This window comes from Halyomorpha halys, unplaced genomic scaffold (genome assembly GCF_000696795.3).
Source record: "Halyomorpha halys isolate HHAL.00 unplaced genomic scaffold, Hhal_1.1 Scaffold1724.1, whole genome shotgun sequence".
Lineage (NCBI taxonomy): Eukaryota > Metazoa > Arthropoda > Insecta > Hemiptera > Pentatomidae > Halyomorpha > Halyomorpha halys.
The window spans coordinates 137,919-164,670 of NW_027108605.1; the positions used below are offsets into that span (position 1 = coordinate 137,919).

At 30.1% G+C, this 26,752-nt stretch overlaps 1 protein-coding gene across 4 annotated transcripts in view; it reads right to left on the reverse strand.

Annotated features, from left to right (window-relative positions):
* Eip63E (cyclin dependent kinase Eip63E) overlaps positions 1–26,752 on the reverse strand; it is a 49,840-nt gene that overhangs the window by 2,205 nt on the left and 20,883 nt on the right. For 2 of the 4 annotated variants that reach the window (XM_014435915.2, XM_014435914.3), the window contains 6 exons: positions 19,469–19,701; positions 2,999–3,090; positions 2,270–2,444; positions 1,999–2,185; positions 1,286–1,500; positions 300–461 (listed from right to left, as the gene is read on the reverse strand). In XM_014435915.2, coding sequence (XP_014291401.1) covers positions 300–461; positions 1,286–1,500; positions 1,999–2,185; positions 2,270–2,444; positions 2,999–3,090; positions 19,469–19,701 — 1,064 coding nt within the window. Of the gene's footprint in view, positions 1–299; positions 462–1,285; positions 1,501–1,998; positions 2,186–2,269; positions 2,445–2,998; positions 3,091–6,232; positions 6,328–19,468; positions 19,702–26,362; positions 26,397–26,752 lie in introns of those variants that run through there. The other 2 variants (XM_067046880.1, XM_067046881.1) reach the window with 2 other exon arrangements.

Consider the following 26,752-nt stretch of genomic DNA (forward strand, 5'->3'; position numbering starts at 1 on the left):
TTTAGCATATTTAGCGAATCTAGATTGTCCTTTACCAAGTTTTGAAATAAGGCTAAGGCTCTAGTATAGTGGTGTTACAGAATATAATAAATATATTTTAAAATATTTTTAAAAAGAAACAATACCACTGAGAGAGATAAATGTTACGAGTGTTTAACAAGGTTTGGGAAGCTTTGAAAATTTTAGACCGTCTATATACTTTTTTCTAGCTTCGAGAATTCTTTCAAGATTCTTTTTATTCAAAGGAATTCAAGCTAGGTTTCTTTCCTTAATTTTATAAATTTAATATATTAAATTACCTGCAAGAGCGCTGATGCCATATTTTCTCCCTCAACAATATCATACAGGCGGGGAAAAGCTAGGCCGAGTTTCTGTCCTCTGTAGAAACAAAGTTTATGGGGGTTGTAACCAGGAAGGTGCGTCACTCCTTCCCACGACTCCTCAACAGGTGTACCCAGGATCTGAATAAAATAAATTAAAATTAGCCAAGTAAAGCAGTAATTTTCTAGTTAGAATAAACAATTTTATACAAATAAAAAATAAATATTTTCATTTATTTATTATTTTCATATCTAATTTATTTCATTTTGAGGCATTTCCAAGCCAAATTCATTATTTTAAAGTCTATTCCAGCTAAATTTCAAAACAACATAACTGTAGCAATCCACTTTAAACAAAACAGAAAATAATTTAAGATTACTATTTAAGATTTTAAGAAATACAATAAAGGTTCTTTTTGAAGGAAGTAAACTTTACTTTAAAAATATAGGATGGATTTATGACATATTATGGAATAAAAAAGAGATTATGGTCTATAAAAGTAAAAATTATTTTTCCTGATTATGGGACCTTTGGTATTTAATATTAATGTGAAGAAAAAATTAATTCTTTAAATTAATGGTTTTCAGGTAAAAACATTTCAGCCATACTCAAAAACCTGTATGTCCAGATGAAAAATATTAATATATACTATAGAGATAACTTCTTCTATGAAGCAGAGAGGAAAAAATTGCCATGGAATTTTAAGCTTTATAACAAATTGGAAATTTTTGATGGGGTCAATTTTTTGGGAGTCTTAATAAGGTAACCCACCAATATATTGAGTCAAATATGAAATATTTATAGAAATCATTAAATACTGTTACTAATGTAATCAACAGAATTTTCATTAAAAAAAACAAACTTTTAATAAAGATTAATTGTCTTTGTTTTTTTAAATCTTAACATTGTTGAGGAGTTAAATATTCTTGAATTGATATGATATAATAGAATTATTAATACAAACCTTGAAAATCTTATCAAGCTGGTCGTAGACCTCCCTGACACCGGGGAACGTTGGCACGCCAGTTATCATCTCTAAGAAGATACAGCCAACACCCCACATGTCCAGGGAGGTGGAGTAGTGTGTTGATCCAAGGAGTACGTCAGGAGGCCTGTACCACAGGGTGACAACTTCATGAGAGTACGTGTGTGATGGCACTGATTTAGCTCGTGCAAGACCTGAAATACAATGAATCTATTAACTATCCATTTCAGGAGTAATAATCATAATTAAAAAAAAGAATCTACACTTCTATCTTCTTTACAATTTGGTAATTTTTCATACTAAAAAAAGATTTTTATATTTATAAGAAAAAATGAAGTTTATGTGTCATAATTTTTTGTAGAAGTGGAAAGACTCAAAAAAAGGAGAAGCTGAACCAAAAACATTCAGATACTAGGAATGAATGAAAGAAGCTAAAAAAAATTTAAATAGAATTTTTTGGAAATCATATCACTAGAACTTCATTACAACTTTCTTTAGTATTTTTTTAAAGTTTTGTTCTGAGCAGATTTGTTAAAAAGAAATAGACAGTTAAATGATCTTTTCTGAAAAACCTATGGGAGCATTTTCAACTTATAAAAAAGGTCTGGACTGGTTTAAATAGAGTGATACTGTTCAAAAAGTCTTTAAAAAAAAAAAAAAAACCCACTAATTTTGTAAATATCAATTCTTACCGAAGTCGGCTAATTTGAGTTCTCCCATTTCTGAAATGAGAAGGTTCTGTGGTTTGACATCTCGGTGAAGAACCATCCTCTTATGGCAGTAGGCGAGACCCCTGAGGAGCTGGAAGAGAAGAAGGCGAACATTGTGGTAGACGAGGCCACCGGGATGTCGTTCCATGTACTGGGAGAGATCCGTGTGCTAAATCAAATTGATATAGTATGAATTTAATGAAATAATGGAAAATGAAAATAACAGGCTAATGTTATGAAACAAAACACTTACAACATATTCGAAGACGAACGTTAGTGTTTGACGGGTGTGTACGATATCGTGAAGTGTGACTATGTTACAGTGTTTGAGCTCTTTAAGGAGGGAGGCCTCTCTGATTGCAGTGAATGGTGCCCCTTCTTCTTCCTGCAGCCGGATCTCCTTTAGAGCGACCACCTGGTTAGTAAGGCTGAGGAAAAAATAATTAAGCATTATTATAGATAATACTTAGTATAAAAAGATTTATTTATTTTTTTTAAATATTTTATGAATCAATTTTTTTACAGTCAGCTTTTTTCAGGTTTATTGAGTGCTTTGCATGTAGTAAAGATAGGTTGAGGCAGGTGTTAAGGAGTCACCTTAGCTACCTTGCTTGAGAACCACAGTTTAAAACCAAAATTTGAATCTGGTATGGGGGATTGATATTCATTTTGCGATGGGCCCACTAAAGGAAACTCTCCCCACTCTAGCTAGGTAAGTTTTTTAACCTATAGTATAACTTATTCCTCCTACCCTAGCCTAAGTACATAAGTACAAAACCGATTAAACAAACAAACTTGAGTTAACGACCTATACAACAGTGTAAGGCACTTAATAAACCGACTGTATAAAAACCCAATTTTTTTAATTCCATTTTTCTTAATACTATGCATTCAGACATAACTCTCTATATACAATAAACACATATATATATTCATAAATTGTAATAAAAATCAAAACTGAAAATTTCAATTAAAGACTTACTTGCTGTAGCCCTTAAAGACAGTGGCATATGAACCTTCTCCCAACTGCTCAAGTTTAATATAGGCCTCGGATTTACCAAATGGAGAATCACCCTGAGAAAAATAAAAACATGGCTGTTAAATTAAATAGTAATTATTATGATACATAGATCTTGGAAGAAGTTGAATACTAATTGTAACTTCAATATTATGCATTACTATAACAATAATGGATTTCTAAATTTACTAAATATTATCTTATTAAATCGTATCATATAAGATAGTAAAGAGATAGATAGACAGAGAGTAATTAATGATTAAACATCACAAATTTATACAATAATATGGTAATAAATGTATTACAGAATTTTTTGTTGGTAGTGTTTTAATTTTGTATTAAAATAGATCTCATAACTAAATTATCTTAATCTCAAAAATATTCATTAAACATCTGAACCAACTATGCTAATTATAATGTTAGATAAAGGTATCCTTGAAAACCTAGGTTAATTTCCAAAAAATAATAATTACACATCAAACAAACGACAAGAATACTCACTGAGTGGTTTAATTCCATTGATAATTTAATCCAACTTTATCAGTGCCCAAACCAATATTATAAATTTTCTACAAATAATGTATTCCTATAAATGTTCGGAAATCAACTAGATGAAACTACATTTTTATCCTGAAATACCTTTATGAATATCTAGGATCATAAAGAAACTTTCAACTCAAGTATTTTTAAAAACAAACTGCACGAATTTTTGGATCGCTTAAAACAAGAACTGAATATTGTCAGGACTTTTAATTAAGAAAATCAGGAAAAACTCATTCGAATCAGTTTCACAAGAGCGAGAAAATGAAGGAATCCGGGAGACGGTAAATACCAAAGCTGGCAGATGATAGGGCATCCTGATAGTGAATAATACTCCCGAGATAAGATAACAAATACGTAACTTGAGGCATTCCGTAGTATAATATTGTTCGGCCGACAAGGTGATGGTTACCTCATCTCCGAGGTTTAACCTCAGTCCACTGGTCAAATATTCATTTTTGGTCTACCAGTGGATTTAAGTCTGCTCTTGGGGGTTGTATGTTCCGTCATAAAGGAATTCTTCAAGCCATAATTTTACTATTATACTGGCGTATTCCACTAGTTCTAAATTAAGTTGGCTACTCGATTATTCTTACGAGGCCCAGTATTGGGCAAAAATTAATAGGAAATACCAATTACAAACAAATGTAATTGGAAAGTAATTGTAACTGCAATTACTTTTTGTGAAATTGTGATGAGGTTGATTGAACCCAGTACTTTTGACAGGTTAGGCAAAACTACACATAAATTCGCCTACTTGAAGTAGAAAGTTACCTAATAATGAAAACTTCGTTAATTTATATTATTATATATTTATATCATTTTAAAGTTTGAACATTTGTTCATTTCTCTACGCAGTTGGAACTTCGATGGATGCATTTTTGAAAACGCTGTGACAATTTTTGTATGGGCATGTCACACCAGTTCCCGTCTCTCCCTTGATACAGCGTCGAACCTCATTCCTCAAACCTCATCGTAGCTGAATTGCCTTATGGACAAATGATCTAACAAAGTGGCAAGTCTGCACTACAGAGAGAGTGGGTGATAATTTTTCACGTATATTGTTGCCCTAGAGGGTTGAATTAAAAAAAAAAGTTTTTAATCTTAAACCACAGTTGACGTGTCTGTACTGACATACCGTGTTTTTTGTTATTTTTATATAGATTTTATTCCTCCAACTTCTCATCACCGTCCCTATTGTCCGGAATTAGCACCCAATGAGAACATTTCTGCGTAAGAAGAAATAGCTCTAATGAAGAGGTGAAAATGAGGATCAACGCCTTTTCAAGGACATGGCGGGGAACTTGTATTACACAGCGTCTTCAAACACACCTCGATCGAAGTTGTGATTGGGTATTAAAATAGACAACTTTTTAAACTCCAAAGTGATGCAAATATTATAGAAAATAAGAGACATTGCGAGTTTTAGTAGTACAATAGTAGACATTGTAGGATTCTTACTTTTTGTGTTGACCTGGAATAATAGTTCAGAGCACCCATTTATAGATTTATACACAAAACTATTCAGTATTCTAAAATTAATTATATCATATTCATTTTAAAAATAATAAATAAATTTTTAATTAGTTCGGATTAGCGATAGTCCACTGGAATCTCAATTTACAAGAGAGCATTGCCACATTAAGATTATTTTTTCTTACTAATCAGTTACTTAATCAATAATTAAATATTACTAAATGTGGCTATGCTTTTAATGGTTATACTAACTATTCCTGGATTTTTATAAGTAATTTTATTTATTATGACTATTTAAGTACAATGAATGATGAAAAAAGTTATGTATGAGAATTTAAGATGGGAATGACGTCTCGAAACATAATGTTAATGAGTTAATTATCTTATAAAAAATATTGCATGGAGTGTAATTTAAAAAAAAAATAGTCCAAAAAGGATTCCCTATAAAATTAGAAAATATGGTATTTTTTTTTTTAATGATTTTAATGTTGATAAAAATTTAATTTAAGGAAATATCAGGTTTTTTGTACTATGAGATGCATCACTTCAGTCGGTTCAGTGTAACTTGAGTCACGGGTCCTAATATTTTAGATAATTTGGACAAAAGTTATTAAATTAAATACATTTTGGTTATCAAAGGTGACTGGGAAATATAATACATATATAATTTATATAATAGTTGAAATCAAGTAATTAACAATAAAAGACAGTCGAAATACCAACTGTTAAGTGCCAATGCGGAAATCATACTTTCACAAAGATAAAAGATAACAGAGAAAGATCAAATATTAAAATATAACGTGATAAAATTTCCCATCGTATCAATTTAAATCAATTTGGAAAACGTTCATATTTGGGGGGAAAATAAGAAAATTGTGGAGACTTCAGGCTGTCTTCATGAGTCCAATCTAAATATGTGCATTATATTTTTCGATTTAAATGAAATCCACTTGAAGATGAATTATTATGAATGAATGAATTATTATTATGAATGATTACAGCATTGTCAACAATAACTTTTTGAAGTAAGAAGTTTTAATTACGAACTTTTTAAAAAACATTTCGAGAATAAAAAAAAAAGTTAATTCCTGAGAGGAATACAACCGCTCAAAAAGAAAATGCTTCTGAAGAAAATATGTAACCAAGTAAACAAGCATGAAAATGAGAGCAACAAATAGATACCTTCATAGCCAAGGGTTCGGCTCCGATCCAAAGATGCGCAGATACAGGACACGACATTGCAGATGACGCCTATTGTCCAACTGAGAGGCTCGCGTATTCTACGGCAGCCCTTATCAGAACCCAAGATAAAGAAACGCTAACCAATTCGATAAGATTATATAATCCCAATAAACATTTTTCCTTTACAAACATTTTTTTTGTAATTATGACCAAAACAAGAGTTACACAACGCCGTCATATGTGAGCTTCCAGGTATCATTTACGTCACCTTAATTACCCGACTAGAAATACGACTAGTGAAAAACCCCACGCAAAAATTGAAAAAAAAAAACAGTTTTAGATAGAAAAAGAGATACTCCACAAGGCCAACCTGAACATAAATTTATAGAATGCATCGGATTCAATAACAAATTTTATATTCAGTAAAAAAACGCTGAATAAATATATGCTTATAAACAAGAATAACTTAAATAATGATTTAAGCTTTAATAATTTCAAGCTAAAAGAATTAGAAGATATAAAGAATAATAAAATAAAAATTAATAGGACAGACAAATAGTATTTTGAGAGAAAGTGAAGAGAGAAAGAGGGAATGGGAGAGGATGATTAAAATCTTCCTTAGGAAGGAACTCTCTAGTAGCTATAAAATATTATTATAGAAATAAATTAAATATACAACTTTTTTAAAACTGCTATATTGTTATATTATCGCGCCTTTCAAATGCATGATGGAAAACCTGTAAAATATAAAATTACTTATAGTCAGGTCACATCTACGAGTGTGTTAATCTAATGAATGCAATAAGACCATAAGCGCTAAATGTGAAAGTACAAAATGATACTTTCACAGTTAGCTCACATATCTCTACACTGGGCAATAATTATTTTTCTAATATTTTCGAATGGTGGCCTTCTTTTAATATATGTTATAAATTCTCACCGATATTATAAGATGACTTATAATAATATAAACCTTCCAAGTTATCCAATGGATGTTTGCTGGGAGCCAAAATATATGTGACTATATAATTTTCATTTATGATGACGCCAAAATGAAATAACTAACTCAAATAAGGCTATAGAAACTGCAGTTATTTCAGTGTTTAATGAAATCAAGCAGAGAACACTCTATTTTCTCAGTGACTTGAACTCTAAAAAAATAAAAAGCACAAACAACGCCGAAGGAAGCTTATTTACATATGTTTACGAATTTAAATTCGTAAACTCTATAAAAAAAAAGTAAGTGATACATAAATTTGTACAGGTTATTAATTGGCAATGGTTTTATTTTGGTAAAATACGATTATTTATATTTTGATTTTTGAAAGTTAGCATTTATTATCTGAAGAATTATCTTTATCTTCGACATATTGTCGCTCAAATTATGAACTCTTTCTTCGTAACTCTGAAACAATCAATACGGTTTTAATACCATTAAAAAAAAATCGAGGCATCATTAGGGTGTCTAACCTTTTTTTTAATGCATTCCACACACAAGGGTGAACATTTGAATCCTCAAGTGTGCGGCATTGTGGCACGCATGTATTGGGTTAGAGAGACATCTTATCTATCATTTTGTAGAATGTTTATATATATATTTTTTTTTTTTGTATTCAAGAATTTTTTCTTGTCTTTAAAATTATGAGTTATTATTTTTACTTTTCCGACTAGTTAGGTATCGCACCAAAAGCGACAATTCACAATGCTTCTCAAAAATAAATGATAAATTTCAAGGAGTGGCATTTGTTGGATGAAAAACTAATACACTATCGATACATATCACATGGTCCAGTGAAGTTCCACTACAAAGCATATTTAGTGAGCATTAATTAACAACAAATACTCAACGGTTGAGGTAGCTACAGATAGAACTTAGCTACAAACTTCAACACTTTTGTAGGAGAAGCGGTAACGAACTCCAACAAAGTGTTATTAAAATGCTTGGAAATAGCGCGGCCAAGAGATATTAATTACTCATTTAATTAACGGTAGGGAAATTAAGGTTACAAATTACTCTTCGGCCTGTCCCTCAATTATTGCCGGGTAATTAATTGCCTAACTCTAAAGAACCACGCTTCGTCAAGTTATAGTCTATTAAAATTTATTGTTTTATGTTATTCATTAATCTGGCCTGGTTAAAATATTATTAGAAATTGAGAATTTACAACAATTTTCAGTATAATAGTATGAACTTATAAGCATTCAAGTGACTTCAAACTGAAGCCACTAAGATCAATAATAATACTGATGGCACGCAAAGATGATATCAAGTTTACATGGAACTATTTTTTTAAATTTATTCGAGGTTAAACGCTCTTATTTTCTCAAACTCAGGGTAGGAAAGACGGATTAGCCTGCAGGTTAACAACCTATTCTAAACAAAATAGGAAAGTTGAAATTTATTCCCAGCAATGTCCAACAAGAACACGAGTACCTACAACAAGAACATATTCGAGGCAGTGTTAAACAGATATCTAAACTAAAGCGTGCATGTGACGAGTTACCAGTGACAAAAAAATCTGAAAGGTCAAATGAGGCAAGAAGGGCATGCATGCTGTCAGAAATTATCATGACCCGTTTATTGTATTATAATTAATCAATCTCATCTCCTGATGCTGATAGTGTCAACGCAATGAGTTTTATAACTGATAATGAATATGTCAAAATATCATATTGTGGTTCTATAATTTCCTGTATGTATAGCTATCAAATGGACTATCTTTCTCTAGTACGTAAAAAAAAAAAAATCTGTGGATTCAAATCAATTCAGTTTTCCGCATCGATATCTACTATATAACTGCATACTACATACAACAAATATTAGCTCATTAAAAGTTAATCATTTTACATTGAAATAAAATAAATCTTCTCCACGGTACTCGATGTAGGGTCTTGGGTTAATGAATTGGTACAACTTAGTCCTGAACCCAGGACCGAAAAAAGTACTCATTTTAGGAGGAGGCTTAAATACTGAATTATTCTATAATAAAATAAACATTGTCTTCTATTTCAAATCCTTTAATTTGAAAAATGGCGCCCAATTCCAATTTTTAAAAATGTAATTGTTTTCTGAAAAACATTTCGCATTGTTTACTACTAGAAAGTATGCTGTTACAAAAACAATATTAAGCGAAAATATTTTCTATTTTAATTTGATGAGAATAAAAGGTTAAGGTAATACAAACTTGATTTTAAATATATACCGAAAAATAAGTCAAAATTAGGTTTTTTCTTCTTTAAAAAATCGTTTTTTGGGAAACAAATACATTTTATTTTTTAATACACTACATATAGGTAGCTACATTCCCTACTCCAAAATATTAAGACTGCGGTTAGATTACCTTCAAAAATTAAAAAAATATTAATTTAGATAAAAATTGGAACAAAATTTAATTAAACATGTACAGAATATAATATTAGAACAGGGTACCCCTGAATAAAATGTTTATTGTTTCATCAATCTAGATTACACCAGTTCTGAGAAATTCGAGGTTTCGTATGAAACAGCATGTTTCGTAAAAGAATAATTGATGTCATTAGAGCTAGGGCAAGCAAAAAGTGATTTTTTTCTGTATTACTTGAAATGGACGGAGTTTGGTGCGGTCTTTGGTTTTATAAAATATATACGTAATATGAATAAATATATCAGAAAGCACAAGGTACAAACCTACGATAGCATCTATAAGGCACATGCTGATCACCAGTAGGGAACATAATACTGTATTTGCTGGCTCATTAGTCGCCCGATGTAGACGAGAGATAAGATTGGCGAGTCAGTTTGGACCTGATGGCTCCTTCACTAGATTATGCCATTGCATGCATGACAGCTAACGCCAAACATTAAGGTCCTTGGACCATAGGAGTTGAATGCAAAAGTGCTATAAGTCAAAACTATACAAACAGCACATCAGGGAAAGCTCTGTAAAGTTTAAGGAGAGGAGATACAAATACATTAAAAAATTTGGGAGCAGTTAATCCACTTTGTTTTTTTTATCGTACCTTTCAATAAAATAAATTATTACATCATGCATATATAATACGTGTATTAAATATGCTTTTACTGAGTCTTCTCCCTTTGATTGCTTTGTGGCATTATAAGGTGTTGATATCAGTCTAGTTAAGGTGGTATAGTCTAGCTATAGCCACAGGCTACGCCATGGAATTATTGCAACGTGAAGGGACCGTTCCACTGGTTAGGAGTTAATCCACTCAGTAATTGTTTAATTACTAATTTGTAATGAAAACTATGATCAGAATGAGTTACAACATTAGGCTTGCTCCACCAAACAGAGAAAAGGACAATCAATTTGCTTGGTTCAATACAGCTGCAGATCCACGGGAAACAAAAAGGGGAAATTTACTCTCCAAATCACCAAGTAAAAAATCTATATACGACTGAGTTTCAAATATATATATATATATATATGTGTGTTTGGGAACATGTTTATTTAAGTCAAATTTATTAAGTCAGTCAAAATTTTACTTTAAATAAATTGTCAAATATAATTATATAATAGTGATTTTAATTACACCTTTTAATCATTTAAATAACATAAGTGTGTTAAAACTTCTTCCGTTTTATTATTTTTAAATTGGGTAAAAACTCAAAACTGTGTAGTCAAGTCGCTCAAATGAGTGGAATTCAAATTAAGCTCAAAAATAGTCTTAATTTGATTCAAACAGTGCCATTTGACATTGAATTACTATTCGCCAAGATATTCTGATAATTCCTCCAGACATAGGATTAGACGTTACCTTCCTATAATGAAACGTATCTAAATACGCATTAAAAATTAAAAAAATACGTATAAAAAATAAATTTCATAATCCCATCCTACTCTACAAGGATCTCAAATTCATTAACCACCATTCAGTTTCCCTCTTTTTCTGAAGCACTTAACACCAGATATAAACATTTCATAATGACTGTTATTGTCATCGAATAGCTAAAAATTCAATGACAAGAATTTTGCGAATAAAAATTTACTAACGTTCCTATCTCACAATGTTCGTCGCTCCTCCTTCTAATTTTATCCCGAGGGAGGATAAAACTTGAATATTATATAAGGTAACGATAGAGGTAAATATTTACAATGTAAAAATAATTTATTGCCACTAGATAAATTACTAATTAGATGAGAGGAATATTGCCCAGCTCACGTGCACAACTGCTGTTCTTCCCATGGGATCGTCAAACTTTAATGACATGCCGGGGGATTGCCCCTGGATCCTTCATTTCTCCAATGCTCTAAGTACCATTCCCAAAAATTGAGAATATTGGAAAATGTCCTTATACAATGAGTGTTCTTCACAATTGATAAGTAACAACTTCAAAGGTTTCATCCACAATCCTTCCGCAGTAAATGAGATAATATATGCTTCAAAATAGAGGTTCGAAGACGACGTAAAAACCGAAATTTAGGAGTCATGTAAATGATGTCAAAAAGTAAAAAAAAATGTTTTATAATTATCAAGCACACAGTCCACCCTAAACTTGATGGTGCTTGAGAAGTCAAACTCGATCTAAACGTGGATTCAAGTGCCATCATAATGGTTCTATACAATAATTATCCCGGAGAAATCAACAGTTCGATTTGGAAGCATTCATTAGGAAACAACTGAAGAGTTCCTCAGCAACCCTTGTTACCCGCCTCTTCAGGGTAATGACCGACGGGGTTGAGTTAGGAGGGTGTAATCTCACTGAGCAACTTCTTCAGAATCCTTGGTAAGGTGGAGTAGTACACAAACAGAAAACGATAACGAAAGCCGAAGTGACTTATCTTCAATTTTTTCACTCTGTTTCTTTTCATTTCAACGTACTGTCCTATTCTCTTCGCAATACCAAAAAGACTTGATTCAATATCTAATATCACTAATATAAAATGATACATTGACTTTTATCAAAATCATAAATCATTTACTACCTTAAATCTGCAACCATAATTTAAACACACTGTTCTCAGAAATTTTCAGATATGCCACCTGCATTGCACCGATGATATGAAAATAAAATATACGGTACGAAGGTGTAAATTATAATTAAAATATAAATTGTAGCGAGTAAATAGCGGTTGTGGTAAAATTTTAAACTTCAATATAATTTGATTAAAGTAAAAATATAGGGACCAGCTTAGCTAAGCCAATCTAGAGTTACAATTTATAAAGGTCCTAAGGGAAATACAGAAAACCTATATGTCCAGGTGACATGATCGGTGAGGTCTTTCAATAGGCCATAAATTTAAAACCACACAGAAAACACAAAAGACGTAAATAAAATAAAATATTATATTAACAAAACCCATTGCTAAGAGATATTCACGCAATAATTATAGTCATAGGATTAAATTATAGTAGACAACGAATTAATTTGTTATAAGTCACGTATATGTTATATTTAACATAAAACATATGTCACCTGGCTTTTATTTTTTTAAATAAACAGTCAAAACGGCATATTACTAATATAGAAACTATCCGAAATACAGCTTCTACGTTTTCTAATCAATGTACCTATTGAAAAAAAATATATTCTTTTTCTAATAAGAACAGCATTGATTAAAGTAAATTAGTTAAGTGAATTAGTAATATTTACTTAATTCTAAAAGATTTAATTTATTACAAAAGGAAATTTAAATAAACACATACACTATCAAAATTTAATCATGATTTATTTTATTCCAGAAGGACTGGATATGGCATTGGGTTCAATATATTGCACAACACCGGAAAGTGTAAAATTAAAAACTGCACTCCACTCGTGGCGTGAATGATAGTTACATTTGATAATTTTCCAAATTAAAAATAATTAAACAATAATCCGATAGTGAGAAATAATGTAGCAGCTAACAAATCAAAACCTTCAAATAAAACATGATAAAACAGTTATGAAAACGAGCTATGAAAAAAAAAATCAAATAAAAAGAGAGCAATTAAAAATAGAAAGAACTTATCAAGTCACGTGTCTGATATTAATGATAAGAAAATTTTTAAATAGTTCCATATCTCGGTTAGATTATGATAATTCTATTTTACTATAAACGAACAGCAAGAAGTTAGGCGTCATCATATAAATTTAAATATTACAGTTCATTGAGTTTTTTTAATGAACATAAACTTGACAGGTTAATTTGTAATTAAAAAAAATTGTTACCTATATATAATATATCTCATGAAATAAAAATGTTCCTATTTTTATCGAATTGGGTTTAGTATTATTATTAAAAGTAACAAACTTAGTTAATTTTACAGATTTCAATCTAATCAAATAAGGCTATTATGGTATTATGACTATCAAATTAATTCAAAATCCTTTTTTATATATTTATAAGCAAATATCTACACATAACTGATTCCTCAAACGAAGCTGTTTTTTAAGAGATATAAATTAACTTATTTGTTTGTTGCTATTTTAAATTTTAGTACAAACCTTTATAAAAGTATATAAAGTGGATGTTGTAAAATAATAATTTTTAATCATAAAATTTAATGATTACACCAGTAAAATAAAACAGAAATAAAAACTAGAAACTTTAACTGTCCTTAAATACGACCTGTAGCACTAAGGGTTGCCCCGGTACAAGAATTACCTCTGACTCCTGACCTTCGGGGCGGCCTGAGTTAAAGACAAGGGTTGTTAAATGGACTAGAACACACAACTCTCCCTTTGTCCTGACCAAACTTCTACTTAAATCGATTAATGTAAAAGGTCATCTATTTTACTATTTCCTCGACAAATAATATTTTTTTTAATAATTCATAAGTGATTTATTTATTATTCATTTTTTGGATAGGAAACATATTTTTTTTTATTTTCGATTCGACCAACAAAGATAACATAGGTTTAAAAAAATATTATTTAGAAGTTTTTCTCGTATCCCAAACGTCTTTGTACGAGATATAATTAAAATTTAATTCACGATTAAAAACAAAAATAGTATTTTATGAATTACAAATCAATCGGGATAAATCTTAATTAAAAACCCACAAAACAAACATTATAACTAAAATATAATTCAATGCAACCTGATAACCGCTAAAATTAAAATATCACTTAAATAATTTTTTATTGAAAGATAGTAAAAAAAAAGTAGAAAATTTTATTTGTAACCGAGGTTTCGCTCCACTCATCTTCAAGGATTCAATCCTAATGAAACCCAGTAAAATGGAGAAAAACATAACTAACTACGAAACAGTTTTTTTGATATCTTTTTACTTTTCTCAACCACAACCCGGATCATTTTCCTTTAGTAAATTACGTACGTTCAGTCAATAATCTTTCAATTAAATTAACTTTCCTACTAACGCCATTTCTAACGATGTGGCATATATAGAACGAATGGTAATTTGTAAAACAATAAACACAAGTGCATGTAATGATGTATTATTGAAACACATACCAATACAATGCAAACAATGTATTTTTTTCTTCTGGAGTTCAACAATACTTAAAAATCTGGAGAAGGAAAATGATAACAATAATCTCACTTAAGTAAATATACCATAATAAATAAGCACAATGATCTATAGTAAGACAAACCTTACTTTTAAGTTGTGTAATTTATAAATAGTTGGATCCTCTTACAAAATAAATTCAGACCTTTAAGTCTAACCCGGAAAATTCTATTGCGGAACGGAAAATGTATTTTAAGGGCACAAGGAAAAGTTTTAATTCCCTCGAAGAGCTGCTGGTGTCCGCTTCTATTCATCACCGAGTTACAAAAGGCGATAATAAAAACAGATTTGCCAAGTGCCCCCTCTCTCCGGAACCTAAATGATGACTTCTCATAAACAAGGAAAAACATCTTTTTTAAGGAAAAGGATCTCTTCCCAACCCCTCGGGACATTCTAAAAATATCGCGGGAAGAACAAAACAAAATATACAAAATTATTTTCAAAGAGATATTTCCTACATAAAATATTCAAAGAATGGGTTAATAATAATGCTCGTTGCTTCAAACCGTTTAAAACGCTTGAAGAACTCAATTTTTAATATCAAAGTTCTTATATAAATGGTTATTAAAAAATATTGGGGTAGAATTCTTAAAATCAGTGACTTTATCAAATTTGTATGAAATTTGACAATTATTTTCGACTTCGGAATAACCGGAATATTCTAGAAAATATACATGATATAATGGGAACATTTTATTATGTCACGCTTCCCTTTCCTTTTCGGATAAAAATCTAGTTGACCCCTCGAACTCAGCTGATTGCTGAGCCTTCAAATACAAATGAGGTTATCGCCGACGAAATTACTTTTTGAAATTATCCGGGTGACGATGAGACATGTGGAGGAGTCCTGTAGAACTCAGGATTGGATAATGATAAATGATGTTTTATGTAATAATTAATAATACGAAATAATAGTCATAAAAAAGGAGTTACTGATGCATTAGTAAGAATTAGAATATTGCCGAAATATTTTAAGCTTTGGATTATTTTGAACTTCTGACTTGCATAATCTTTACCACTCCTTTAATCGTGTATTAAACAATACAAAACAGGTCACTTCAATTTTTTTCACTAAACTGAATGATGTTCGAGAATTTAGCAAAGTTTCTCCCACTTCCTTTCTAGAAATAAAACAACTATTTATATTCGAGCACCCAGATTGTTCATAATAAAAAGACAAAATAATTCGATAATAATTTTAATAATAATAAGATTGTTTAATGGATTAGATATATAATTTTCGATTTCAATAAGCTGTAAAATTTAAAAATTAAAACTGCAGAAATTAATAATGAACGTAGAGGAGGGAGATTGGAAAATATTGCAACATATTCTCCATTGCAATAGTTTCTTCATTTTTCTATTGTGCAATCTGTTTGTCGACAAAGATTATTCTTCGAAAAACAATAGTTAAATTAGAATTATTAGGCAATACAAACTATAGCTTTGGTACCAAATCTCACAGCCTATCCCACAACTCGAATAATATAAAGCTAAATGATTTATTTTTTCGACGAAATTAACCTTTTAAGGTCTGCTAAGTCTAAATAACCTAGCCACACTCAAACAACTCTAAGTGATTTTTTAAAAAATATTCTCCTAAAGTATCTTTAATTTTGCTTATTTGAAAACAGGTCTCATGGCTACAAATAATAAACATTAGATAAGTACAAAATATTACAGAATTTTATAAATAAGTAAAGGGAAAAAAAGGAAAAGCAAGGGATCTGATTCGGACGGGAAGAGACGAGACCACCCGAACATTCCCGATTGCATTACAGCTTCGTTAAACTAAGGTATTCTTCTCAGGTATAAAATTTATATTCGTTACTCCGATCTCAAAAAATGCTAGTGTAAGAATTTTTACAGCAACAGCAAAGTAAAAATTACTAGTTTATAATTTTCACCTCCGTGGTCTTTTTTAAAAAAAACTTTAAACTCTAGATGAATCCACCAATCAACGCATCACTTTGGGTCGCATGTAGAGTGGTAACTGAAAGCTTTGTGATGCGCGAGCAACACCATTTTTTAAAAATTATTTTATATTTAAATACAAATCAGTTTTATAATCATAGGCGTGCGCCATTCGTAAGCTATAGTAAATGATAACTTGTTAAAATTTTTAAAAAACAATTGAAATAAATGTATCAGGAATAAATTAAAGATATTGATGAACAACGTTTTCCCCGCTCAAGTAAATATGAAAAATTCGTTAACTAACGGATTACGTTATATTACTAAACGCAGGCTGGAAAGATTAACCAAATCAAAGGAAAGGATATTCAACAGAGATTTGACCCCCGTTTCGACTTTTAAACCATTCTCAGCAACAAGTGACTTTTAATTGCCCTATCTCCACGCAATTGACTAACTTTCCTGAAGTTCTTCGCTAGTGAATCAGACACCTTACAACTTGTGGGTAGAGCATTTTTTTTTTTTTTTTTAAAAAAAGGTTAATTAAATTTAAACTTCAATTAGAAATTCAACTTTATAGATAATTAATAATGAAGCTATTTGTCAGATAAATAAAAAAAACAAAAAAGCTTAGAACCATTACAGGATGCCAACTCATAATTCTGGCCAAAACCGTTTAATAAGAATTACTGAAAATATTCTGAACTAAATATTTCCGTTCGTTGTAACTTGATTTGAATAATTTTCTTACGCGGTAAGGTACACCTCACAATCTCTGATTCTCAAGATTTTTGCATTTTAATATTACTCACGAATTATGAACGATGTAATTACCTAATCAGCTAATTGACCTGTTAACTGTTCTATAATTCTACTTTATCCACCACAATTTACTTAAAATACTTGTTAGTAATCACCATAAATTCACTAACCTATAAAAAGAAAACAAAACTCACGGTGTTGGTAAATTATTTTGCGTGCTCGGAGATCGTAAGACCGTTTTGGAAGTCTGATAGAGGTCGGTTATGATCAAATTGGCTATTTCCGTCGTTTGCGTGAGGTAAATAATATTTACGAGGGTTATTTTGAATCCGTATTTTTATTATTTATAGAAAAATCAAAACCACGGCTTAAAATTGATATAATATAGGACAAATTGGTTTATTTTTATATCATCTACAATTAAAATAAACCGTAAAAATTATTAAATATATTTTTTGTTAATTATAATGTATTATAATTAAGATAATTTAATAAAAATCTAAAACAGAACAATAATTAAGAATACAAATAACCATTTCACGACCATTATTTCATTATTTAGAATTTAATATCATTTACTTGAATTGATGAGATATGAGCAATTAAAGAATTATGAAACTTTGAATTCTAAGAACTAAAAAAAAAATATTATAATATTTTATTTAGTTTCTTTACATACCGATGTCAAAATAATTCAATAAAATTACCTTTAATTTTTGTTCATATTTATTGAATCTTTTAAATTAATTAGGAATCAGATTTTTAGGATAACCAGCCAAGACTTTTAAAAACAATGAATTATTAATGCAAAATATAAACAATAAGTTAATAAATTAAGTATCAATATAAATATTAGATCAATTGATGAAAATTTTATTAAAAGACTACGTTTAGGTTCAAGCGTAAGAAGGCAACATTACAAATACTGGGGCGGAGTAACCATAACAATTTATATTATATTAATCAAATATATTAATTTATTTGGCAATATTAAAAATAACATATTAAAACGAGAACTCTCAGCATCCAAGATTAATTAGACTAGTTACGAATAAACCTTCAAAATGATAGAATTCTATCAAAAATAAAGATACTTACACTTCATTACAAAACACTGTAGAGACCAATGATTCTTTAACTTTTTTGACTTATATTTTTTAAGAAATAAAATAGTAAACAATGGAACTAATAAGATATAAATACATAGAATAGTAGGTTAAACAGCATATTAATTTATATAGTTTTTATAATATTATAATATAATTTATAGTTTTGATTATTGAATTTTTCTTAGACGGTATGATTTTTTTTTTAAGTATAAAAATATGTTTACCATTATATTTTATTTATGATCTTAATAACCGGTTTCAGCCGCAATGACCTTCCTCAGGCTAGATCGTAGTTATTTCAATTATATTATTAAATTTATTTCTACATTTACTCAAGTATTTTAACATTTTGCGGCACCCTTCTGACATACTTGCGGCACTCACATCGTGATCCACAAATTTCCTCACTTTTTTCTTTTCTTTTTTGTTGTCAGCCCAAAATGGACCAAACAGATAAAATCAATGGTCATTAACTATGCCATGTTACTCCTTAATTATTTACGATGTGCTAATTAGATACAAACATAAGATTAATAATTTTATACGTTTCGGCCGTTTTTTTTTAATTAACCATTTGTTCTGTGGGCTTACTGGGTATTTTATCCATTTTTTTCCGGTCAGCTAGAAAATATTTCCGACGCTGATTTAAACACATTTTATGCAGATAGATGAAACAACAGACTCTTAACGTTGTTAAAATAATGTAACATCAACTCTTTCCGACAAATAACAATATAATGAATATTAATTTTCTTCTAATCTATAAAGTGAATTTATCATTTCCTATTTAATTAAACTTTCCAGAAGCTTATAGCTTATCAATACTAATACTACTATACTACTACAATACTAATATAGCATTTTTTTTTGTTTATATCTGGAGTTGAAATTAGTTTTTTTTTTAAATCGATTTTCACTCCTCTTCCCTCCCCCCAACGCATGTATTAAGATGAAATAATATGGATATCGTAACTTAAAAATTAATGCTAGGCTAACTCACCCCAAAAGCCGAGAACCGCTTGGTCCTCCGCCTCTGCTGTTGGTCCTTGTTGTTGAGGAAGACCTCTGACTTAGGACGGGGTGGCTTCTTCGGCCTCAGGATGACTCTCGTCTCTTCTTGGATGTCCTCATCCAAGAGCTTGGAGTCGGAGGACACGGACAGCTGTCGCTTAACAGTCTCCCGCTGGCCACCTCCCAGCCCATCCCAGTCTCCCCCGCACACAGCCCTGCAGTCTGAAAAGCAAAAGATATTTGTATGACATAAAACATAGTAAATCTTTATTATTAGAGATTAAAATATTATGAAGACCCCGATAATTATTAAAATAAAAGATAGAAAAAACATAACGGCTGTATTGCACTGTCTAGAGCCATCACGATAATTAGACATTACTCATAATGTCCTTTTATTGAGTTAAAAAAATCAATTCAGTAGGAATGAACAGCAATCTTTCTAGAATACATTTAGGGCACAATCGATTACTACCATTAATTCAAACTAATTAGAAAGACCAAAAAATATTAAAATGAGTTTCATTTATTTTGAAAGAGATAATTTCGCAATATTTGAAAGTTCAAAAACAAAACAATCTCTACTTGTCCCAATTGTTGGGTAACACGACAAAAAACTCAATCTGTTGTTATGTTTGATAATAAACCTAATGATCATGCATGTTTTTCGGAAAGATATTGCTGAGTTTGATCGAAATAAGACACAATGTTAAAAACAGCACGCAAGAAATCTATTAATGTAGGAATGTAAACTGAATTTCGCAAAAAAATTAAGATGACTTTTAACCAACACTAATCAAATATTCTTTGAAAATTTGAGAACCTAATTAGTAACTCATGTAAAAATTTTCGGATATTTTTTTTTCTTATTTTTCAGGTTTATATTATATACATTTTATTATTTATAGTATTTACAAGTTGTACAATGAAAATTCGGTGTTTATAAATAAAAAGCTAGAGGAGTGAAAAGGATAAAGGACAGAGGACACAGCTGAGACGGGACTAGAAGGAGGTAACACCTGACTCAGAGGTATTTCCCAACAGCTGACTCACCTGCCTCCAACAACTGAGGTGTCTACAATTTACATTCCAACACCAGAATTTGTTTGTTCCTGTATAGTTCCTAGTTACTGGTTTAGAAAACTGTCGCGACACTGTCAACGTTACTCGGTAGTCCATAGCTGCGTCACCAAGTGGCAAAAAGTTTGTCATAATCGATTTATTTGGCAATGATTTTATTATTCATTTTTTTTTTTTAATTTTTATTATTCATTTATTGTAAGGAGCAGTTGGGCGCACCCTCGTATAAATAAACAGAACACAAATAATAGGGAAAACCTAATATTTATTTATCCGAACCTGTGTCGGTCTAAATTGGAGGTCTTCATCTGGACGACTAGACGAAAGACGTTTAGTTCAAATACTCATAAGAATTATAATAAATATTAAAACATATATATTATATCTGTAACTTAAATTAACAAGAAGACGAACAATAAGGCAAAAACAATTTCATAGCTGAAAAATTGACCTCAATAACAGTTAACAACAGAGGAAAATCGCTTTTTCCATCCTAGTCTTGTTATTTATGAAGATTAAATTCCATAAACAAAATAATTAAAATGTTTTCCTGCAATAAAAATCACTATAAATTCAACTTTGATGGTAGTTAAGGTATTCTGTCGTAAAACACGGTATCTTAAATTTTAGAAATGATTTTCGGGAAGTTTGTATTTTAAAATGAGTAATGTTATTAAATTATAGTAACTACAGATTTGAGAAAAAACATTTCAACATACGAAAGTTTGTTACACAATTAAATACAGCAGTCGTTTTAAATAAAAGAAAATTTCATATAAGTCCTCTATAAAATAAAAATTTGAGTAACAGTTTTATTAATCTGTTATCACAATGTAAATGAATATATATGTAAAAATAAATGTGTAATTTTAAAAAATATATATGTAAATTACATCTGGTTCAATTGAATTAGGAATAAATTCGTTTGCATGATGATTCTAACAGAACAAAACTTTTAATAAAAAAAAAAGTTGAAAAAGAACTAAACTGGTTTTGTAACTAAACTCCTCAATTATATTATTATAAAATTTACACCTAATTAATTTCCTACTATATTTTTTTAATTATATATAATTAAAGAAAGAAAGGCCAATGTAGGTTTGTTTTGGTTTTTCCAAAACATAACCATTCTTTCTAGCAGACAATCTGTTATTTATGTTTTGTATTTTGTTGATTTGTATTTATTGTTATTAATTATTTACTATCTGTTTAGGAGGTAGGAGTTATATGAATTTAAATATAAGATTTTTTGTTGATAGCCTGATTCTAATATTTTTCTATAGTGTTTCAGATGAACAAAATAGAAATTCATGTTATTCCAACCTTGTAAACATAAGACATAATTAACAACACTAAATATAAAACAGAAATAACAGGCTGCTTTTTTTTTTTTTTGAAAAAACAAATTAAACTCACATTTACCTTTCTCTATTTCACACCTATTCCCTTCCGGCCCGAATCTAAAGTTAGTTGTAATTTTGATATAACTTTAAGTAATGTTTATAGTAATTAATCTTAAATTACACTCTATAACTTGTAGTTTTTTAAAAATAATAAGTTGAAAAAATTATTTTTTCTAAAAAACATTTGTCCTTTTGACTTATCCACAAAAATACATATTATTAACACTCAAGAAAAAAAGTAATACATATACTCTTTTTTTAACTCTATTGTGGGTACAACGAGGTTGGCAATCCCATAATAATTGTATTAGAAATAGTAATACGGCACAGTGGAAAAGCCAAGTTCGAATTTCTCGGACAGTTACGTCAACGTGAAATCGGTTGGAAATGAAACGAAGCCATGGAGAAAAAAATCAAGCAGAACGTGAAAGTTTTACTGAGCACGAAGTGTGATCTACGAATCTTGGAACTTTTTTTTTTTTCCAAAACACTATGTAACAAAATAATTTCAACCAATTATATAGATCGAGATATTGGGTCATTATTTTGATCGCAATTTACAAAAGAAGAACACTTACTAATATAAACCTTGAACAGCATATATTTTATTCATTTCTGCCTATCAGAGATAGATAAATAATTTATTATGATTAAATTACAATTATAAATAATTATTCCTAAATACTATTTTCGTAAACAAATATATCACTAAGTAAGATGTAAGTTTTATACGGATTTTATGTATAACTAGTATGTACATTTATAAATTTGTAAATGCCTTAACCATTTACATATTACTTACATCATAGTATATATCATACATTTTATTTCATGACATTTAAGAATATAAAAAAAAATCTAATAGCCCAGCTAGAAGTAACCTGATGAAAATGTCATGTTACAAAGATATGAACCTAAAATTAGAACCGAAAAATTTAATTTAATGTTTTTTTAATTCCTGTTTTAGATTGGAAAACATTTAAATTTAGATAGCTTCCACAAGTTAGAGTTTAGAAAAATGAAAGTGCTGTGTAGTGTTTCAAAGGAAAATTAAAAATATTTTGACAAGCAAAAATCTACAGTTTTCCTAAATAGGCACATGTGATATTATCCACTTAGGCCGTCAGTTGAATTCTTGACTGTAAATAACATAGTACAATAGAATAATTAAATGCAACTGTTTTTTTTTTTTTTTTTTTTTTTATAAATGGGAATCGCGCATCATATCTAGTAACTTGAGATGAATGAGCTGAAATAACAGCTGTTTATTACAGACTTCTGAGATAAGAATACCGTCAAATACTAAACTTTATAAAACTCTATACAATATTTTTTAAAAAAATTATTTATAAATTAGTTTAGTTTAGATTAAATTCCTTATCACTACGCTAATGAATCATGAATTCAGAGGAGTTGAATAAATAAATTTGTCTAAATACAACGAAAATCTTCATTGAGTATTTAATAAACTGAACCGCACTAACAATGAATATGTAGTCTCAAGTTGAAAATAGCAGTTTTTTTTTTTATAAGTTTGTTTGCTGCATTGAAAAACGTAGTTCGATAAGTTTTGACCTTTTACTTTAACAAAATTATTCAAAATTCTTACGTTCCAATTCTAGCATTCTAGAAGTCAACAACAAAACTAACAAACAAAAAGTAACGTTAATGAAAGCTATGCTATGCTACTAATATTTATCATACAAACATATATATATATATAATGAATATTACTGTTATTAACAGAAATACGTTACATTTGCGGCATTTGGAAAACATCTCAGGAGTGAAGTGTGGTCTCTTGGAGCTGTCGCAACTAACTGTCTTAGCTATAGCGAAGCGCCCTCGTGACGTGTCGATAAAAATCTTTTAAACAGTTTAGGCTATTCTCTGTTATCGCTTCTATCTTTATTATTAGATCAGTTAATTGTTGTTCAATAGGCGAATTTGATCTGACATCAAAGAAAAACATTATACAATTTACACCTGACACAGAAAAACAGGAGCTACTATTGTAGTGGAGATGGAATCGTACAAACAATAGTGTTTATTCCCCGGCAAGCTGAGTAAGCAGAACATACAATAGTAAGCGTTAAGAGAATGCGTCTGCTACACAACAGTGCCCTTTCAATAAAGAGCAAAATAATCATCGCGAGAAAATGTTCCCTCATAAATATCGTGACCAGGCGTTCAGCTTTTGGAAAACGAATATCGGTGTCCTCAGGATTTAGTGGAGGACGCGAAAATAATATTTGTTTTGCCGGAGTGATACCTCGATGATTCGTTTTCTCAACTCAAACACTATCTTTTTTTTTAAATATGATATAATGCAATCCACAGCGAAGGTGATAACGGTTTAACCAAAACTACCAGAATTGTATTTTGTCAAACTGATTTTGTAACATCGCTATTGAAAGAACATTCTTGCATCACTACTCTTAGGAAATGAGTGTGAAAAATCCCGTAACTTTGTTAGTTATAATAATTCATTAGAAGTAAATTGGCAAAGTCAATACTTACGAGTAAAATTAATTTTGAATTCTCAGATTCCATGGCTTTTAATTTAATCAATGTTACAATCCTCATCAAAATTGCTTGTGACAAACAAATCTCAAAAGACAAATATGAAACAGTTTTTAATTTAAAAGAATTATTACAGTAAAATCACAATACTATATGATTATAAGCATTTTTCTCTCGCTCCTAAAATATCAAATCATGTAAGATATACTCCGGGAATGGGACTCAGTCCGAGAAGGAGCCATATAATTCTTCAGGATGTTTACCTCGTTCCTCTACTTGGGTTAAACTTTCATAGTTTATCGAAAACGCCCATTGAATCATTTCTATGGGCTGCGATGAAGGAGCTAGAAGAAAAGGATTGATGAATCATTTGGAAAAAAAGGATTGATTTTTTTTTTTTAAATAGAAAACAATCAAATGAACATTCGAATATTTGCGGGAAGACGATCTTTCTGCAGTCGTAATTTTTTTTCTGTGATAAAATTTGCACAGTCATCTGTTATTCTGCTCTATGGTTCAATAAATTCATACTTACAGGTTTTTAGAGAAGAGATATAAGCTCTTTAGGACAAAGAAATAATAAACATTTTTCACCTTTAATAAAAATGAAAATCATAAAAGTATAGATTTTACAACTATTCCCAGTAAGTGGACATCTTGTTTCTCCCAGTTACCCGCGGTAGGTCGCCTAACGTTCCATTAACCTGTGCTTTCCTTCGAAGCCCGTTAACTCTCCGATAATTTCACTTTTTGATTAGTGGCAATACATAATGAATGGAAAGCTGAGGACTGTGAACTGCTTTCGTACCTAGCCGTGCGGAGTGACCTGGATAACTGCCATTTCAATTACACCAGTGCTAGATATCGATTGCAATTAATTAACAACTAGAAATTGTGGAATTCATTGAATGAGATGCCTCAGTGCTCGGGATTCGGTGCGTTTTCAATTAAACGGCACTCAGAACCTCCCCCCCCCTCAGATATGTTAATAGTAGAGATCAAAGAGCCAACTGCTTAATTACCACAAAGGGCTAGCCCAAAGTCATTCAAGAGATATAGAATTAATTGATTTTAAAATAATTAAATAACATTATTAAGGAAACTAATCCACATTTCTTAGAGGGAGATGATAACTCGTTATTTCGATAGATAAATAAATTGTTTTTACTATAGTTATGACTTATTATTCCCTTTTTAAAAATAACAAATGATAAAAATAAAACCTAAAATACCTATTTCCTGTTTTTATTAAATGTAAGTATTATTGAATTGAAATAGGTTTTATCAATTACAGCCAAATATATCCATATAGTCTCAACAGTTCTTTATTAATTTATAATAAATGTCCTATATTTAGGCCAACCCGGCCATTTGCAAATATGTTGTTCTCCTATCACTAAACTTATCCACAACAATATTAATGTGTGGTTGTGAAATAAAAATTAAGAATGTCCTTGATAATTGCCGGATTGGCCGAAACGTAGGACATTTGGACATTTAATATGAATTAATAAAGAATTATTTAGACTGTATGGGCATATTTGGTTATAATTAAATAAAATAATCTCGAACATTATAATAAAAATACTTTTTATTTTAACTGTGATACTTTGCAACTGAAATAAAAGTTAGCCACATAGAAAATCTCGAAAAAAATTTTCAAAAGTAAAAAATATATAAAGATATCCTTCAAAACCATGGATGCAACGAGATGTCTCTAGACTACGCGTTTATTTTTTAAAAGTATTTTTGTTTAAATTAAATTAAAACTAAATTAAGCTATCAATGTTGTAACATGTTGTATTTCAATTAACTATTATAAATAACATATTACATTATAATAACTATTAACACAGCACTATGAAGAAAACACCTACCGTATTGAGCATCGGGCATAGCCAACTGCAACGGAACTCGTACTGCACCGCGACCTGAAGCCAACTATTTACACAAAGCTATGACGTTAGGAACGAGCATCTCAGAATAAACTACATTACATTGACCCGTCAGCGTGGCTCTGTCCTTGGAACTAGGATAAATTATCTTTACCATAATCTAATCCAAACTCCAATTTTAGACTTTTTGCGAGCGATAGCGTTGAGCAAGGTCGAAATAAATGGCGGAAAACAGCCGCCGACAAAATATTTTACATGGTACGTTAAAATAAATTTATAATGGAAGATTATTAATTGACCGTGTGTAAAGATGAAAGGAATATGGTCCGGGTGCGGTCAAAAAAACTCAAATAGTAGAATTATACTATTTTA